Source organism: Orbicella franksi, chromosome 11 (genome assembly GCF_964199315.1).
Source record: "Orbicella franksi chromosome 11, jaOrbFran1.1, whole genome shotgun sequence".
In the NCBI taxonomy this organism is placed as follows: domain Eukaryota; kingdom Metazoa; phylum Cnidaria; class Anthozoa; order Scleractinia; family Merulinidae; genus Orbicella; species Orbicella franksi.
In genome coordinates this window covers 15111901-15129810 of record NC_138155.1, presented here as the reverse complement: position 1 = coordinate 15129810, position 17910 = coordinate 15111901, and the positions used below count along the sequence as shown (strand labels likewise).

Here is a 17910-nt window from a genome sequence, read left to right as displayed (position 1 = left end):
TAATAATAATAATAATAATAATAATAACAATAACAGTAACGGTGACAGTGACAGTGACAGTGACAGTAACAGTAATAAAGCGGTTTTCAATTGAGTGTCGAAAGCAATTAGACAATTACTTTGGTTTTGGTTTTGGTTTTGGTTTTACTATGGTTTGAGATTGGCCGAGTAGTCTAGTTGGTAAGTAATTGGTTTGGTTTTGGTTTTACGACACTCAATAGTAATAGTAATGAGTAATGAGTAATGAGTAATGAGTAATGAGTAATGAGTAATGAGTAATGAGTAACTATTATTACATCTAGGATGTTGCCTAGATCTAGCCTCCGTACGTGGGTCTTAAACTGCTTGAGATTTATCGCCGATCTTTCTTTATTTGTAAGTTTGCTCCATAGTCTTGGGCCTAGATAACGAATTGAATGTTTGCCATACGTAACAGTGTTAAATCTAGGTAAATGAAAATCTCTCTGCCGTAAACTATAAGTGTGGCTATTAGTATAAAACATGTTACAAATAGTCCGCGGGCACAAGAAAAAGTATTCATATCGCACTCAAATTTCTAGAGACAGTTTCTCTCGCCATATCCTGCAAGTAACATAGTTGATATTTTTGTAGCTCCAGCAGAAACCGAGAGCGCTAATGCTAGTGAAGCAAACCAAACTGATTCCTCCATATGCAACCAGTATCTGCAACAATGCCAGCAATGGTGTGGTAATATTGCCAGCTGTTGTTTTTCCTTGCGGGTCCTCTCAAACCAAACACAACGATTTGACTTGTGTGACAAATATATATGACTCACTAATTAACCACATAGTCTATCACAAGCACCAAAAAAAACGAAAAAATATACTAAAACAAAGCTTGACGGATTCTATCCATATCTACAGGGTGTCATGCATGAGTCGACAAAGTAATCCTCCATTGCATCTTCAATTATGATTTTGCTATTTTTTGTATTTTTTAATCTTCCCCTCCCTCGTAAGAAGGAATACTCGAAAATTACAAAAAAAAATTCTTACTTATGCCATTGGAAAAATCCTTTATTGACCAAGACGGCTGGATATTGGTCTCGTGTTATATTCCATTTGCGTGTTTACGGACCTCGACAGTCTTGGCCCTAAAACACGCAGAGCAACAATATCTAGCCATCTTTGACCGACAAGGTTGAAAAAATAACCCATATATCTTAGATTAGTGTTTCAGTTTTGAGTGCAGCAATGGTATTTACAGAGAAATTTCGGTAAATTAAGAGCGAGTACGCCGTTCAAATGACACACACATCGCGTGAGAAGCTTGACGTCAAATACCATCCCTTTGGCCTACCGCTGGTATAAGCACGTGGTCAGACACAAATCACCCTAGGGACATCGTCATTATATTGTTAAACTAATCAGCATAATGTCATGAAAGTGTTTGAGATGTTCAGAGTAACGCCATTGAATTCGAGCATGTGCCGATATCAGTATTAAACTTCCATTCTGATCTTCAACCTGGAACATTTTGAAGTCGAAATGTGGAGGATTGAGCTTCAAGAAGTGAGGGAAGAATTCCGCCTCATACAGTTCCGTTTATTGTACTCTAACTCGGGTGACTTCGCCGAGTCTCCGGTGAGTGCGCTGTTCATTGATTTCGAGTATCAGTAAATTTCGCCATTGTTTAGTTGTTTGCATGGACAGTAATGTACTGTTTCTTGTTCCTTAGGATAGTCTTATGTTTAGAAAGGATTGTTTTAGATACAAAACTATTTAAAGAATCTCTGATCATGTGAGAATAACGTTTAGCTTTTCATGGCTGATCTTAAGGCTAATTGGTTTCTACTTCGTCGGCTTCTTTGTCGTCTTCCGATAAACGGCAATGTCAAAGGAAAGAAATTTGCTTTTTATTGTCTTCTTTGGCTATTTAGCATCCACACCGGCTTTACATGACAGATCCTAGTGTCGAAAAACTTGACAATACGTCACGACCACACGTTCAACCGTAAAGAGTTAATGATAAAGGAAAATGGATCGGTCACGTTCTCATTTGGTTATTTTTTCAGACGGTCTCAGTTTTAATATTTATTGTTTTTACTTGAACTTAAAACCCTTTAAGCAACAGTGGAATATCGAGCGTTAATCACTTAATCGCAAAATTATCGTTTTGAGTTTGATAACATCGAAGAAGCGTGTTGATTACATGTGTTAGTTGCTTCTGTCATGTGTCAGTAGCTGCATGTGTTAATTTCACAAGCAATGTTTTGTACTGTCTACCTGCCGTTAGTTTCGAAGACGACCTTCTGACATTCTGTGAAGCTACTTCGGACTAAATAGATATGTTGGGTACATCCGTAGTGCGGTTTGTCTCGCTTCGAAATTAGATAATTTTGTTTAAGGAAGATTGAACGGGTAATATTAAACCGTAATAACCCTAACTTTCTACAAGACATTTGCGTGTTCATGGATTCCGTAGCCCAGTGTAACCATTTGAAAGAGACTCGATATTTTTTGAAAGGTCTTCCTTCACTACACTTTGCAATGCAATATTATTTTCATGCCAATTATTAAAACATGTCGTAAATTCTACCTGTATTTTACGCCACAACAATTTATTACAGTAACTAACGAGCCAGTAACAAAAATTAACAAGTTGAAGTGATAAGATAACGGAGAAAATTGATTTAATTTTTTAAAATATTTCTAAATTGAAGAAAAATTCTGGACCCCTGCGGAAATCTACATCAAGCGAGTTACTAATTTATGCGATTTGATATCCGCATCTCAAAAACTAAACATCACGCGATTATAATCGCATAATTACCGTGTATGAAAGTATGCGTTGAAATTTTTCCGCGAAATATATCTTAATATTGGTTCTGAGAAGCAAACAAGTTTTCGCAAGGGAAAAATCGAATCCATCATGGAGATGTTGTCAGAAGACTGCTCTATTGTTTTTTAAATTACTCCCGAATTAAAATTGTTTTAATATTGAAACAGAAAAACATGTCACGCTTCACTAAGCAAAAAGAAAACCACGTTTGAACCAAGTCTTGGTTGTTTTATTCACAAACATTAAGTTCTGTTTGTTTGGCTGCAAATAACAATGAAGGAAGCAAAAATTTAAATAAAATTGCAATTTTCATTTCCTTTTAACTTCCGTTATAAATATTTATTACGATGGAGGTGAACGTCGAAACTTGCGAGATTTATAAGACTGAATTCGACGTTGTAAATTTGATCAATCTTTTAGGGTTGGCTTGAATTTTGTTTTGTCTTGTTGAAAAACAAACCAACCAAAAACAGGTTTTCCAATTAAAAAAAAAAACTTAACCAACCCAAACAACCGAAAAAGTATTTTCAATACTTTCTGCTAGCTGTAGAACGTGCGCTCTCGCTTGTACTGTGAGATCTCGTAGAGCATCTTGGGTACTTGTGTACTACCCGAGCCCTAGAACTGTTTTCGGCTCGTTTACGCCTGTCCATAAAAGGAAATATCTATGAAACGAGCGCACCTGGGTACTAGACTTTCACGGAGAAAAAAAAACAAAAAACGAATAGAGTCAGTATGAGATTTTTCATCCGAGAAAACGAAGATAGTTGTCCGTTTGCAAATGAAGCCACTCAGGAGAGCGTAGACGAAAATAATGCTCACTTAGCCCAGGGACAAAATACGTTAAGGTGGACGCCATGCTGTACAGATCAGAGACGGATCTAGGGGGATAGTGCAGGGGGTGCGCACCACCTCTCCACACCCCCCCCCCCCCGCTGAGATGAGGCCTTCTTCTGCGTATTTGCTTTTAAAATTTGACTTCACCAGTCAGTTACGCCATTCCTTAGTGGTGCACCCCCTCCTACGAAAAATCCTGGGTCTGCCCCTGCAGATTATTAAAGCGGGTGACATTCTTACAGGCCTAAGAGAATAGAGTAAGTAAGTCGATCTGGATGTTTCACAGGTTTTAGGAATTTTTCGCAATAAATTATACCTTCAATATACCTCCAATACACCTTCAAACCAAGCACTCGCTTGAAAATTTCATAATCGCGCTATCGCTTAGGGATTTCTGGTTTGTTAAGGTCATTTCACAGTATTGCATTGCGCATCCCTACTGTGCATAATTTAACGCGTGATTAGCACGCGCGCATTGAAAAATGGCGGCTTTTTCTTTACGGCTGGTCCTCGCCATAGAGGTAAATCGTCATTTTCTCGCAAACGAGTATGGTGACCCATCATTTTTTTCTGTTGTTTTGAATTGAGTAATAAATTTCTCTGTGTAAAATAAATATGGACCGATTCTCAGTGTAGAACAAAAGACAATCGTCGGAAACGTGAATTTGGCAAGTTATCGTGATTACAATCATAGTGCTATTATAAGGATTTATTGGGTATAAACAAGGTGCTGTTGCTCCTAAGCGCAACGAACATGGGCAACCCTCCTTTTTATTTCAAAATTTAAGTTCCTATAATATAAACAATCAATAGGTAAAGTTTCACAAAAATCTCAGTGCAGACTCTATTTCAGTGGAATTACCTTAAGTCGTATGTTAATTGTATATTTACAAAGTAACTTATCACACGTAGGACACGTAGACTCGTAAAAGGTGTTGTTATGGTAACAGTTACCTGAGTTTTTCCTCTTTGTTTCAGTGGTTTAGCGTTCCCGTGATCCTTGTATATCGTCTGATAGTGGCTGTCTACTGCAGTGCTTGGATCATTTACAGCGGTTTCCACCCAGCAAACGGAAATGAAAAGTGGTTTATATACCTTACAAACTGGAGCTTCTTATTTGTGACTGTGTACTTCATTTTTGCCACTGTAATAACAGCCTTGTACTACAAAGAGGAATGCAAACAAGGAGAGTATGAGATCGGAAGCCCTGAACCGATTCCATTAAGACGATCTCGTTCCGGAATTTCACGTTCATCGGATATGGACTCGCGAGACAATAGGTCGCGCGAGGACCCGCGCGACCCATCACGCTCCGGAATATCGCGTTCATCGGATATGGACTCTCGCGATAATAAATCGCGCGAGGACCCACGCGATAAAACAGACGCTCGTGATATCACGCGCGAGAAGGGTCGAAGTCGCGAGGAGGTGAAAGTATCGATAAATCCGTTGGAAGTTATGCAGGAGCTTCCAATGTCAGGCTACCACCAAGCGTTGTGGGTCATTTACAACATTGCGGCAAATACAGCATTACTAGTTACTGCCACAAATTGGGACTACGCTGGGTTTAACGTTGACGGCCTAACAGTCACCACCCAAATACTCAACACTGTTTTTATATTATCAGAGACTCTGCTTGGAACTGTTCCCGTCCGTTTATATCACGTAATTTATTCAATGCTTTTCACTATTGTTTACGTGATGTTTAGTGTTGTTTACTGGGCGGGTAACGGCACTAACACTTTAGGGCAGCCTTATATTTATTCTGTGCTTGATTACAGTGGAAATCCAGCAGACGTTATTGGAACTATTCTTGCATTCTTTTTTGTTGGTCATCCGTTGAGTCAGCTTGTTTTATTCATTGTGTTCCGGGTGCGATTCTGGTTGAGGCGGAAATTTAGTAAAAAACTAATTTGGTAGATAGGTGCAGTAGTACGGGTCCGCAAATGATCCCAGGACCGTAAATGATCCCGGACCGCAAATGATCCCGGACCGGAAATGATCCCCATATTGGACCGCAAATGATCCTGGTCAAAAAATAAGGAATGGCATGGATTTAGGGATGGTGTGGATAGGTAATTGGCGTACGTGAATGCCGATGTTTTTATTAAAACCATCTTATAATTATAATGGCCTACAACTTGCTTTTTTTTCATACTTTCGATTAAATTTTGTTGCTAACTACGATGTTATGAATATCACCACTCAATCATCGAAACACAACTTGGCTTGAATTTCTAGCTATTTCTTTGCAATTCTCAGTAACATTATGATCAGTGCAACATACGCTACATATCCTCCTTTCTTAAACATTGATATTTCGGTGTTATATTAAAATCCGCACATTTTATCAGCCATTAACGCCACCCGTCTAAAGTTTTAAACTAAAATATAACCATGAAGCAACTATTACAGAAGACGCTGTCACCTGAGTAGACCCACAACCCTACAACGCTTCATCACTCTGTAAAACACCTAGTGTGTAGCACTGGAAATTTGAACCAAATTTATTTTGTAATTTTTCCTTGGTCGTATTTTGGCTTCAATTCCTCGGGAATGACTATTTGAGCATTCTAAGAAGCCAAAATTCCAAGCTATAGTTATGAAGTTCAGCTTCATAACTAAGCAAGGCCAAGGCTTGCGCTTTATTTTGACAATCAGCTCTTTGATAGATGTTTGATACTATCGCCACCGGGATTTCGAGAATGTTTACAAGTATACGTTTTTCTAAGACTTCTAATTCAATAGATCGTCTTCACGTGACGTGTTTTTATCCTCATCAGGCATAAGAGGCGGTATATTTATATCTGTTTACAATTAGCGTGCTTCGTTTGGGAACCAGAACATTTTGAATTTCAGGGTTATGGAGGTTGCGTGACACAAGGCTACGATCGAGTTTGTTGAAAAATATACACTTATCTCATGATTTTGAGCCTTTTTAGAAGTTAGAGCATTAGGAAAAGTGCTTATGTAAATGCTTGTTTGTTTGGTACTGATAATAAGTCGACTAGAAAGCCAAAGTAAGTTCCAGATGTTTACACTATGTTCCGGCCGCCATATTGGTGTAATAGGCACGGACACCAACATGGCGTTTTATTACTGGGCTCTGGAAATTTCTGGGAAACATTTACGACGAATATCTGAAGCTTGGGGAAACGCACAGGCCTAAAACTTGGAGAAGTATCTTATTTAGTTATCTTCTATAGCGTACATCACAATTTCTTAGCTTTTTCCATTGGTTGGTTTTCGATTTATTATTATTTTTTTATTGCGTGACAGTGAAAACGATCTGTACCCTTTGAAGAACAAAACAGCAACTGTGGAAAATTTTTTTTTTGTAAAATGATAAAGCATATTTTTTAGTTCATAATTTTTGTACATGTTCTCACCCTCCTCTGATATAAACTCATGCATTCCTTATTTTTTGATCGGGATCATTTGCGGTCCAACATGGGGATCATTTCCGGTCCGGGATCATTTGCGGTTCAATTTGGGGATCATTTGCGGTCCCGTACGTAGAGCTCTGTTGAATAGGCAAGCGGCGTAACGACCGTGACGACATCAACTTAACGCCGGACATAAGAAGGACGTTCTGTAGTTTTGTTTGCAATGTGAAGATCTTGACACAATGACATAATAGCAACGTACTAGCATAAACAAAACGACATAAGGAAAAAACGATAATCTTTTCTTTATGCCTTTATGTCGATGTTCATCTTACCGATATAGCGCGATTATGTCGTTATGTCGCTAGTGTGAACAAAGCCGAAATAGACGAATACAGGCAGGGATTATTTGCAGCTTTAATCTATAATTTTGTCACCTAAACAAAGGCAACAGATAAGCAATTAAAAGTGGAATGAAAGAAATGCCATTTTTTAATACAATAAAGAAAAATAAAAGAGAATGATATATGCAGCGTTTTCTTTGCAGTAACAATTTACTGAATTTCTTGTACATATACTAGAAACCCGGCATAAGGGTTTCTGGTTGTACCCACAATAACATACAAGAGATCGCAGATTAAAGTACACCTAACCCCCAAATTTTTTTTCGCTAAAATGAATCCACTTGTTATCCGAAGCATTTGGGCGAAAACATTTTTGAATTTGGTTGAATCCTCGATTTTCTATGCCCTTTCAAAGTCGCTCTTGAAGTGTTGCGCGACCGCGTCTTAGGGAGTCTGGGGCGGTGTTTGCTGATGACGTCTACCCAGGAACCCAGGAACTAAACATAATGGCGCCTCAGTCTGCTCTCTGTATGTGCTCGAGAAAATATAAATCAAAACTAATCGTTCCAATATATTTTGGGACTAAAACGTCCAAGCTTTGTTTCAGAATCATTTCTTTTTCGTCACTGGAACTTAACTTCGATCGAGCACGTTCGACAACTGTGAACCCACTACTCAGGGCTTTGAGAGCAATTTGCAATACTTCAAGCGACCACGGGGAAGACTTCTTTGCGGACGAGCTGCTTTTATATTAGGAATGGAAAGCTAGATATGAAGTGGAGGAGCAGGCAAACGAAAAGCAGGAAAGAAAACTCAAGGACTGCTTTGGATTGTAGTTTCGTCACCTAAACACAAGATTCCCACCCGTGTTTCTAGCCCGTTTACAGTTGTCCTTAGCGAGAATGTATTTTGTCAAGGTATGGTTGTTCAGTTTGTGTTTTACTTTCTGGAATGATTCATGTTATAAGAGCGACGCAAGTGTTGCAGGTTTCGAGACTTGACGACCTCCAAAACACTGGCTTCGATCGATTGAAAACCCTAGAATTGTTTGGAATTGCGGGAAGCAAGGCGGAAGGAAACATTTCATACAATTACCGATTTCACATTGTCACACGTTTTGAGTCGTAACTCCAAATAACTAAAGTAAATTTTTCTCAAAGTTTGCAGTGAATTTCGTCGGATAAGCAAAAAGGATGTGTTCCCTAAGCGGTCCGCAGAAAATGTGACGCGGTCATATTTTCGACACTACTGCAAAGAACATTTGTCGCATTGCTGATTTCCAAACCTTCGAAAAACTCTGTGAGCCTAACAATTTTGTTATTATGTAATTCTAAAGGATTAATCTTCGACTTTTATCTAAATCCAAAGAGAAATGAGTGTTGGTTGGCGGCGTACGGTTGCGACCTATTTAGATATCAGTATATTGGTCGTAACGCTTCTTGATTGACCACACAACTTTACCGGCTATGTTATAAATACTGCGGTCTTGGAAGATATAGGTTGTCGGTAGTATTTCTACAAATTGCTGGTTGGCTTTAAGCAGAAAGTTTTGAAAATAGCGTTTGAAAGTCTGCGGAACAAATTCCAGTGAGAGTTCTTCAATGGTTCACACATACTTAGTTCGGTTGTTTCGGTTCGACAAAATCAACCATCGTTTACGTCTCTATTGTACCATTGACCGGTCATCGCCAGTAAATTGTACAGTATATCTCTCTTTAAATCTGGGATATTGCTGCAACAGCCGATAGCACTACTGGAAGGCGTTTATGCGCACTTTTCGAATGTGTATTGCACCATCCTGAAGGAAATGAGAGGAAGTGAGATATTCAACCTTCCTGGGTAGACGTCACAACAGCCCCTGGACCCATTCTCCTCAAACTCGGTCGCGAAACAAAATGGCGGTGTTTTGGAGCTATTTCCGAGATTTCGTCGGGGCACAGAAAATCGAGGACTTTACCGAATGCAAACGTTTTTTCGCAGAAGTATTTCAAATAACAAGTAGATTCGTTTTAGCGGAAAAAAAATTTGGGGTTAGCTGCACTTTAAGCTCCGACAAGAGAAATAGAAACACTTCGTACGTTTCGCGGAGGGTTCAGGTTTTCACTAAATTCGAGATGCCAATGTTTAAATAGGACGTTAACTCTAGCGTTTATTAATGGGGCTCGCAAAGTTTTCAACATTGTTTCAGCACTTCTACTTTGATAGCTCAATACTGCCACTCTTTTTCAGTTGTCAGTTAAGTGCAGCACATCAATACAGTAATGGCAGCAGGCATTTGAGAAAAGCTTATGGTCATTTTCTTGAGAATGCAAGTTACCATACCAAAGGAGATGAAAAAATCCTTATTTAGTGTTAAGGCTAACTCCAAAACGAGCTGACCAAATGTATAGCACTATGGATACATCACTGTTTTGTTCTAATCCCCGTTCTTGGATACTGTTTCAAGGCGCTGATAAGTCAAAGGTGGAAACAATTTTCGGAGGTCCCGAGTTCGAAAGTGGCAATCGTGTAAACTGACAAGTAGCGTACATGACTCATGTACAACGAGATATTTCTAGTTAAAACATCGCTAATAGTTTAAGATTTTCAAACTTGTTCTCACACTAGGACATTTATGGGTTTCCTTTTTTTGTTTACCCCAGCTCAGATCTACAGAAGATGACAGAATGGCGGATGGCAGTGGACTAGCAAAAGCTGTTGCTTGTGCGCATGAGAGATTCAGAGTAGAACAGAATGAGAATTTCGAAACTCTTGGCTAGCCTCGCTCCCTGTTTGAGCCAGGTTGTAACTAAAGATGATGATCGCTCATTCTGATTTCTAATTAGCCAATCTGAAGCCCTGTCTGCTGTCCTGACACTCTTGCGTTACCGTACCCAGATTCACAATTAGCCAATCAGAAGCCGTGTCTATACTGTCCTGATATTCTGCGATATGAAGTCACTGACCCGTTATGGCTGCAATATCATGGTCACTTGGCCGAATTTGTGCGAGCAAGTGGCGATTGGTTTTGATTTTACTTCTGATTGGATAGAAAAGTGCGTAATAAGGCAAAACCAGTTCACTCAAGTAATCCGCTTTAGAAGACACTCCTTATTTTTCAAGAGCACGCCAGCGCGTGCGAGCATGTTTTATCAGCGACAGACAACAATGAGAGGACCAATTAGAATTGCGGATTTCCAAAAGCTATTACTCATATGACGCAATAAAGACTGCGGGATCCGCGCGCACTTCACAACAAGGTAAACAGCGAGTCTACTTCTCGACTACTTGTCATAAGCGCAAAGATGTCCCCTAGAAAAGATCTCCTAAAAAATGCCTAAAAAGCGAAATGAACAACTCATAACAACTGACTGAAGGTATTGATTCGCGTTTTTTTTTTTCAACGCAAAGAGGAATCAGCAAGTCAACGTAGTTTTTGTAACAATTTCAAAGACATGTTACATTAAACATTTTCCTTTGAACATGTTGAACAAATCATATATTCGTTTTCTGTTTGTTTTGTAGCAGTTGAGCAAAAATGGAGTCAAATCGAGGAGGAGTCGATGATATGGTTGAGTTACCCGCGATTTCAGAAAAGGACATTGCAGAAAACCTTCGAGTTCGCCTTAAAAATGAAACGATATATGTAAGTAATACAAACGATTACTGTTCTTTTCCGTGCCTTACCACCGTACAAAAGGCCATTTCGGTGAGTGTAAATGAAAAAAAAAACCTTCGCATTTAAACACTGCTTATGTTGTTGTTGTTGTGGCGTGCCGGTTAGTTGGGAAGTAGCACGAAAAGAAATGAAAGAATTTCTCTCTTGTTTTCCACTCTTGCTGTATTCCAGCTAAACGAACGCTTGGAGACAGGCTTTTCCTGTTCTCGCAGCTCACATACGAAGTATTTTGTATTTATTACATTGTTACAACACGCCATTCCGAGTTGCCATATTCTTATTATGTTTGAAAATGAGCCGTCTTGCGAAACTTTCCAGATGAAGAAAATAAGCTTGCTTTTTAAGCTGAAGCACATTTTCATAACAATTGTATTGCAACTGACAGACGGGTAGCCAAACCTGTACACTGAAGGAAAAAGATTTCAATAATCATCAACCGCAGACACCTGTTTCGCTTGGTGGCGCCTGCTCGGCCTAGCTGGTGTTGAAAAAAAAAAACCTTTTCAAACCATAGGTAATCTGAGAAAGGAAACAAGTGACAGTAGATAGCTGCTTGAATAATGCGCCTCCTAGAATTTACTTGCAGTCATTCTGATGAGCCACTCAAATCATCTCATTAAAGGAGGTTCAACTGCATTTAGATTTGATTTTCATAGCGTTCGTCCCTTTGGTTTTTCCAGTGCTTAAAAAGGCATTTTATTGTTTGCAGTTCCACTGCGATATTTCACTCTGTAACGAAAACGAAAACGAACCGGGTGTGTCCATTGTTTATAGACTTAACATTCCTAGAACTATTCCTGACTGTTTAGAACCTCGCTACATGACCGAGATCCCCTGAGACTCCTGTAGCTTAGAAGTTGAGGCATACGACCCGTGAATAGAACGCCATAGGTTAATCCAATCTAGTTGAGAGAGGGAAAAAAAGTTTTTTTCAAGCAGCTTATTTCACTAGCCAGCACCTTTTCTACACCACTTTATTTTCCTCTAAAACTTTGTCTTGCGAGCACAGATACCATCAATTCTAAACTTGCTTTTTTTTTTGCGCAGACCTACATAGGCCGTGTGCTAATTGCAGTAAACCCCTTCAAAGTACTTCATATTTACGGCTCTGATGCCGTGGATTTCTACCGAGGTGTTGATGACAATACAGATGACGTTGATGTCCCTGAACATGACGACCGTGCAACCCGCTGTACAACAGCACCGATGCCTGCAAGCATCCTGGAGGATAGACGAAGAAGCCAACAAGAAGAACCGCCTAGTGGGCGTGGTGCTTTTAAGAATATTAAGGTGCGGGGTAAATCATTTCGCTGAGCTCATACGATCGGGAGGCGCGGTGGTTCATGGTTAGCGCGCTCGTCTCCGGATCGAGCGGTCCGGGTTTGAGCCCTGGCCGGGGACATTGTGTTGTGTTTTTGGGCAGGACACTCTCACAGTGCCTCTCTCCACCCAGGTGTATAAATGGGTACCGGCGAATTTAATGCTGGGAGTAACCCTGCGATAGACTAGCATCCCATCCAGGTAGGGGAGGGGGAGGGGGGAAGTAGAAATACTCCTAATTGCTTCATGGCACAGAAACTGGGAGAAGCTCCGGCCTTATATGCCACTTTACCCTTACCATACGATCGTAAATGCTGTATTGGTGATCTCATTTTGAACGAAATTGCTTCAAGTAAATTGTCTTATAGTAAATAGTGAGCCACCCTCTGGATCACGGGATCACGGTCCAAGCTTACAATGTTGTAATTTCATTTTCTGTTTAGGGTCCCAAGCCACCTCATCTGTATGCTTTGACCAACACCATGTATCAGAACATGATGATGGAACATGAAAACCAGTGTGTTATCATCAGGTATTAGTAATACTAAGTTTGCCTATGGCCAAGAATATCATTGAATACCAGTAAGCATGAGTCATTAAACTTTGGTCCGTCTAACGTCTATCCTCCGTCACTCCGCTTGCAAATAGAACCAAAAGTTGTCCAGGACGAATCTCTTTTTAAAGCATTTCTCTGCAAACGAGCAGTCAAATCTCGTAGTCTCGAAGTCATCTAAATCAAATTTAAAGGGCCTAACGGTTTATGTTCGGTTTTACGACGGCAACCTTGTTTGCATTTCCTCATCTTGAATGATTCTTATCCAGGCGACCCTCGACCTTTCCTTCAAATTGCAATGAAAGACTTTTCACGCAATCGTTTCTTAAATTTTTTTGGCCCTATTCATCTTCGACACAGTGATAAAAAATTAAATTGCCACGGATTGTTTGGTATAAAATGTAATGTTCTGATACACTTCCGCTATATATGATCACAAGAACGTAATGTATTTATGGAAACACAAGTATTGATGAACTCCCACCGACAGAACCCTTCCGTACTAATCTGTAGTTTTTTCAGTGGAGAGAGTGGCGCTGGCAAGACAGTATCTGCTAAACACATCATGAACTTCATCGCCAAGGCTTCAGGAAAGGGATCAGAGAAGGTGGAGGTATGACAAACTAAATGCTCTGGGTATATTGGGGCAATAGAAATTGCCTCGCGGCTTGCAACAGAAATGCACAATAATTAAATAACGGCAGAATATTTCCCTCGCGGTGATTAGCAAACAACCCTTTCCCACAATTTTATGAAGATATATTTCTAGTGTTTTCGGTTACGGCATTATTTTGTCTTTTTATAAGTCATGGGACAATTACGCCGTCTATTTAACAACTACTCCACAAGCGCGCGTTTGATATGAGGTGGTTATCGCGCTAGCGGCGAGTTGGCTATAATCATCTCATATCCAGAAGCGCGAGTGGAATAATTGTTTTAATAACGCCCACAAAATAAAGAAACCTAAAATAAAATTAAAATGAAAATTTCCCCCAAAATCACGCCTACGCTTACCATATTTGTAGAACGTGGTGTAATCGCTCTTGTAGTCCATGAAATATTTTCGCTCGCGCACGATTGGTCTAAATGAGTCACATGGCTCAATATTGCACAGGTAAAACTGCGGAATATCCGAGTGATATTCCCCAATTTGAAAACTTAGCGTGTTGCAAATTTTTTTGTCCAATAATCCTTGGACATTATCTGTTCCTCAAAGCTCACAGTTTTTGTCGAGCTTCGCTCTTGGAAAACTGTTCGCTTCTCGGAACAGATAATGTCCGCGGACAAATATCTGAGCATATTTTCGCTCCAAATGGAGGCTATTGTTTATATATACCATGATGGCTAAGCTAATTAAAACTCTTGAATTGCATTATCCAGTGATCCAGTTTTTAATAATATGCTATACATAAACAATAGCCTCCATGTGGCGCGAAAATATGCTCGGATGTTTGTCTGCGGACATTATCTGTTCCGAGAAGCGAACAGTTCTCCGAGAGCGTAGCTCGAGGAAAACTGCGAGGTTTGAGGAACAGATAATGTCCAAGGACAAATATGCGAGCCTATTTTCAAAGTCAAATAGAGGCTATTGTGTGTACTATCCTTCAAATATTTTTCGCAGCACGCGCAGTTTTGAAAATTGGGGAATATTCTCGGATATTCCCTAGTTTTAGTTGGGGAATATTCGGTCACGTGACGCGTTTAGACCAATCGCGCGCCAGCGAAAATATTTGATGGATTATAAGCAAGATTACTATTGTTTTATAAAACGCCGTCCACTTTTACTACCTCTGCTCCTGGAAACTAGAAGACCGAACGTTTTACATGGTTGAAAATTAACCGCTCCATAAGTTTATAACGGCCAAAAAATGTGCAAACGAGTTTAATCGTATTTTAAAATCTTTAACAGTTAGTATTTCCAAGAAAAATAACTGACCTCTTGTTTTCTATAATTCATTTATGATATTTCAGCATATCAAGGACATCATAATTCAGTCGAATCCTTTATTAGAAGCTTTTGGTAACGCCAAGACAATGAGAAACAACAACTCAAGCCGATTTGTAAGTTGGCTATGGTAACAATAACTACAGCAGAGAAACAACTTAATTTGTTAGTATGTAAATATTATGACATGATATAATGTTAGAAATAGTCTTTTATAACTATAATCAGAGTTTTCTCTTCGCATCAAAATATGAAAATTCAAAAACAAAATGTTTGTCAAAGGCTTAATATCGAGGAATCCAGAGAAAATAAAACAGAAACTCCGCACAAAAATGAAATGGTGCATAACATTTTTGTGGTTATACGATGCACAAATAGCGATCAAAATAAGCTACGTAATAGAGGAACCGATAGCCACGCGTATCCCCTCAGATATATCACGTGATCAAATCACTTACCCTGTTCAGAATTTGGAAGTCTAAATTTGGCATGCTAACATCATCATCATCATCGTCATCATCATTATAATCATGATCATTTCATTTCTTTTTATTTTTTTGATTTGCCACACACAAAAAAATAGAATTACAGTACAATGATTAATAAAATATAAAAATTAATACACAAGATTACAATGAATATACAAAACTACAATTTATATACTAAGGAATAGAAAAAATGGCGAGGAAACCGAATAAAAACCATGGGGCTTGTAAGCTTAGGTTTCCTCTCAAGAAACACTAGATGATTAATTTAGATAAAGTAATCAATGACAAGCCTTATTTAATGACAGAGTTAATAGTTACCGATAGTATATGTTTTAAGTTTTTTCCTAAAAGATGCCAGAAACGAAATTAAATTTGGCGCGCTAACATCATCATCATCAACATTATCATGCTCGTAATCGTGATCATTATATTGATCGTTTTATGATCGTCGTCGTCGTTATCATCATCATCATCATCATCATTATCACCCTCTTGATGACCTGGCTTAATAGTACGAGAAATTTAGCGTAGGAGCAAAGATGGAAAATTTGGATTTAATTGATTTCGAGAACAAAAGATGACGAAACAGGGACGAAAAGTGACGAAACGCAGCTATTTACTGCGGAACTGAAAAGCAATGCTCACCTTATAGTTTATGAAACAAAACTTGCCAAGTTACTTGCTTGAGCTGACTGAGAGATGTAAATAAAAGTATGTTGGATAACTGACCAGTCGGGCTTCAACCTGCCCTTGTCCAATGCATTCCGGACGCCAGAACACCTAATAAACACCAGCAAATCATCACTGCTGTAATTTGCCGATGCACACTGTCTGCCAATAGGTCCATGTGGGTAAAATAATAATTAATACCGCGCAATTTAATGCAATCTAATTCATTCAATTAACTAACACTAGACACAGGTACGCATTGTGGACCTATTTACGATTTTCAGTTGGGTGTCGGAAACTAAAGTAGTTATTCTGGCCAATTACAAAGGACACCGACAACCCGGTGAACCAATCAAAGCTCAAAATACATAATATAATAAATAGTTAGTGCAAAAGCCCGGGAAACGTGTACAAGTGAGTCACGATTGTTTTTTGTTTCACTTTTGATCGGTTTAGAAACTGTCAGGAGATTATTGAACCACTCGCAAAACCAAACAAATGTAATCTCCTACGCAGACGCTCTTTGGGCTCGTCACACAATCTTCGTTGGGAGGAAGATTGCGTGACAAGCCCAAAAAGCGTTTGCCCTGGAGGCTACAGCAAATGCGAATTACCCTCGACACTCAAGTAAAAACCGCTCTAAGCAACGTCAAATCTTATTTATGTAAACTTATCATATGATTGTTTTTCTTTTTTATATTTATGTCGTTGCTGTTTCCTTTTCAGGGTAAATTCATGGAAATTCAGTTTAACTTTTCAGGCCATCCAGATGGAGGAAAGATCTCAAATTTTCTTCTTGAAAAGGTGAGGGATGCAAAGAGGTACTCAGGTTGCTACTGACGCTTCCAATTAGTGTTTGTATTTATCCCATCACAGGCAACCTTTACAGACTCCCGATCAATTTTGTTTTCTTTCCTTGCTGGTTAGCTCATAGGTTGCGTTCCCAGCAATTATTTTTGTGAAATTACAAAAAATAGTAAAAGTAAATCACTATCTACGCATACAAGTTATCCGTGTCTTAACTGTTTTTAATCATTGAAGGATTTCTCAGGCTTTGAAGTTAAAATTATCACCTGGGAGATATCGATAAATTGCCAATTTTTGATGACCACGGAAACACAGTCAGTTTCCAATTCCCTCAATGAGACGTGCATGCAGGGAATTATGGTAGTTGTATACATCAAAATAAATATTCAGTTCAAGATGATCAACAAAAGTACCATGAATCTCTGCAGGCGCGTCTCGTAGAGGGAGTTGGTCATTGGAAGCAAAGGAAAGAAGGAAATTTGAAATATCTTTCATGACGTGGAGAAAATTTTAGAAAATGTGTACAAAACAAGCAAAGTAAGGAAGAAACCAGCTAGCGTAATATAATCCTAAAAAACAAACGAGTCACTGTGCCAATGATTCCAATTTAAGTTTGCCCGGGCCATAACTGCCGTCTTTAGTTAGAAAAGAGCCTATCTCACAAGTTTTTCATTTTTTTAATCAAGTGTGAGGATTGTATGATCTCTTTCATCTTTTCCTTTGAATGGGAGGCGGTATTCACTTGATCTGAAGGGTCTGAAAATTTAAGTGTAAAATAGAGCTGCAAAAACCTGTCACTTCATGATCGTCTCTGTTTCAGTTCTTAAAGTTGTACGCAAGCACTGGTACTGCTATACAATGCTTCATAACTATAATGAACTTTCGATTATCTTGGCGATTGAGTTAATGACCTCAGTATAAAAACAACGGCCAGCACTGGAATTGTTGAGATCGGTTCATGTCTCATTACAGGAATTTTTCAAAACTTGCCCCAACAATGCCAGCTCAATTCTAGCTTTTCTTTTTACTGCTTTCCTTTAATGTGATATTCTTAAATTTTTGCCAAATTATGACTGCCAAATGCAATCTCTTACGAAACAT

At 39.0% G+C, this 17910-nt stretch overlaps 2 protein-coding genes across 2 annotated transcripts in view; both read left to right on the top strand.

The window, feature by feature from the left end:
* The first annotated feature begins 301 nt into the window (after positions 1-301).
* Positions 302-8648, top strand: LOC145460663 (uncharacterized). Its single transcript, XM_081445547.1, has 2 exons — positions 302-1604; positions 4618-8648. The coding sequence occupies exons 1-2, from the start codon at positions 1509-1511 to the stop codon at positions 5557-5559; spliced, it is 1038 nt and encodes a 345-aa protein (XP_081301673.1). The 5' UTR covers positions 302-1508; the 3' UTR covers positions 5560-8648.
* A 2238-nt stretch (positions 8649-10886) lies between these two features.
* LOC145502139 (unconventional myosin-If-like) overlaps positions 10887-17910 on the top strand; it is a 32938-nt gene continuing 25914 nt past the window's right edge. Inside the window, exons 1-6 of the mRNA XM_081481413.1 lie at positions 10887-10994; positions 12075-12182; positions 12800-12879; positions 13423-13513; positions 14872-14961; positions 16729-16806. Coding sequence (XP_081337539.1) covers positions 10887-10994; positions 12075-12182; positions 12800-12879; positions 13423-13513; positions 14872-14961; positions 16729-16806 — 555 coding nt within the window. The remainder of the gene's footprint in view (positions 10995-12074; positions 12183-12799; positions 12880-13422; positions 13514-14871; positions 14962-16728; positions 16807-17910) is intronic.

Coding starts and splice junctions, on each gene's coding strand:
- LOC145460663 (XM_081445547.1), top strand. CDS start 1,509: ATGTGGAGGATTGAGCTTCAAGAAGTGAGGGAAGAATTCCGCCTCATA. Junction 1,605..4,617: donor GTGACTTCGCCGAGTCTCCG/GTGAGTGCGCTG, acceptor TCTTTGTTTCAG/TGGTTTAGCGTTCCCGTGAT.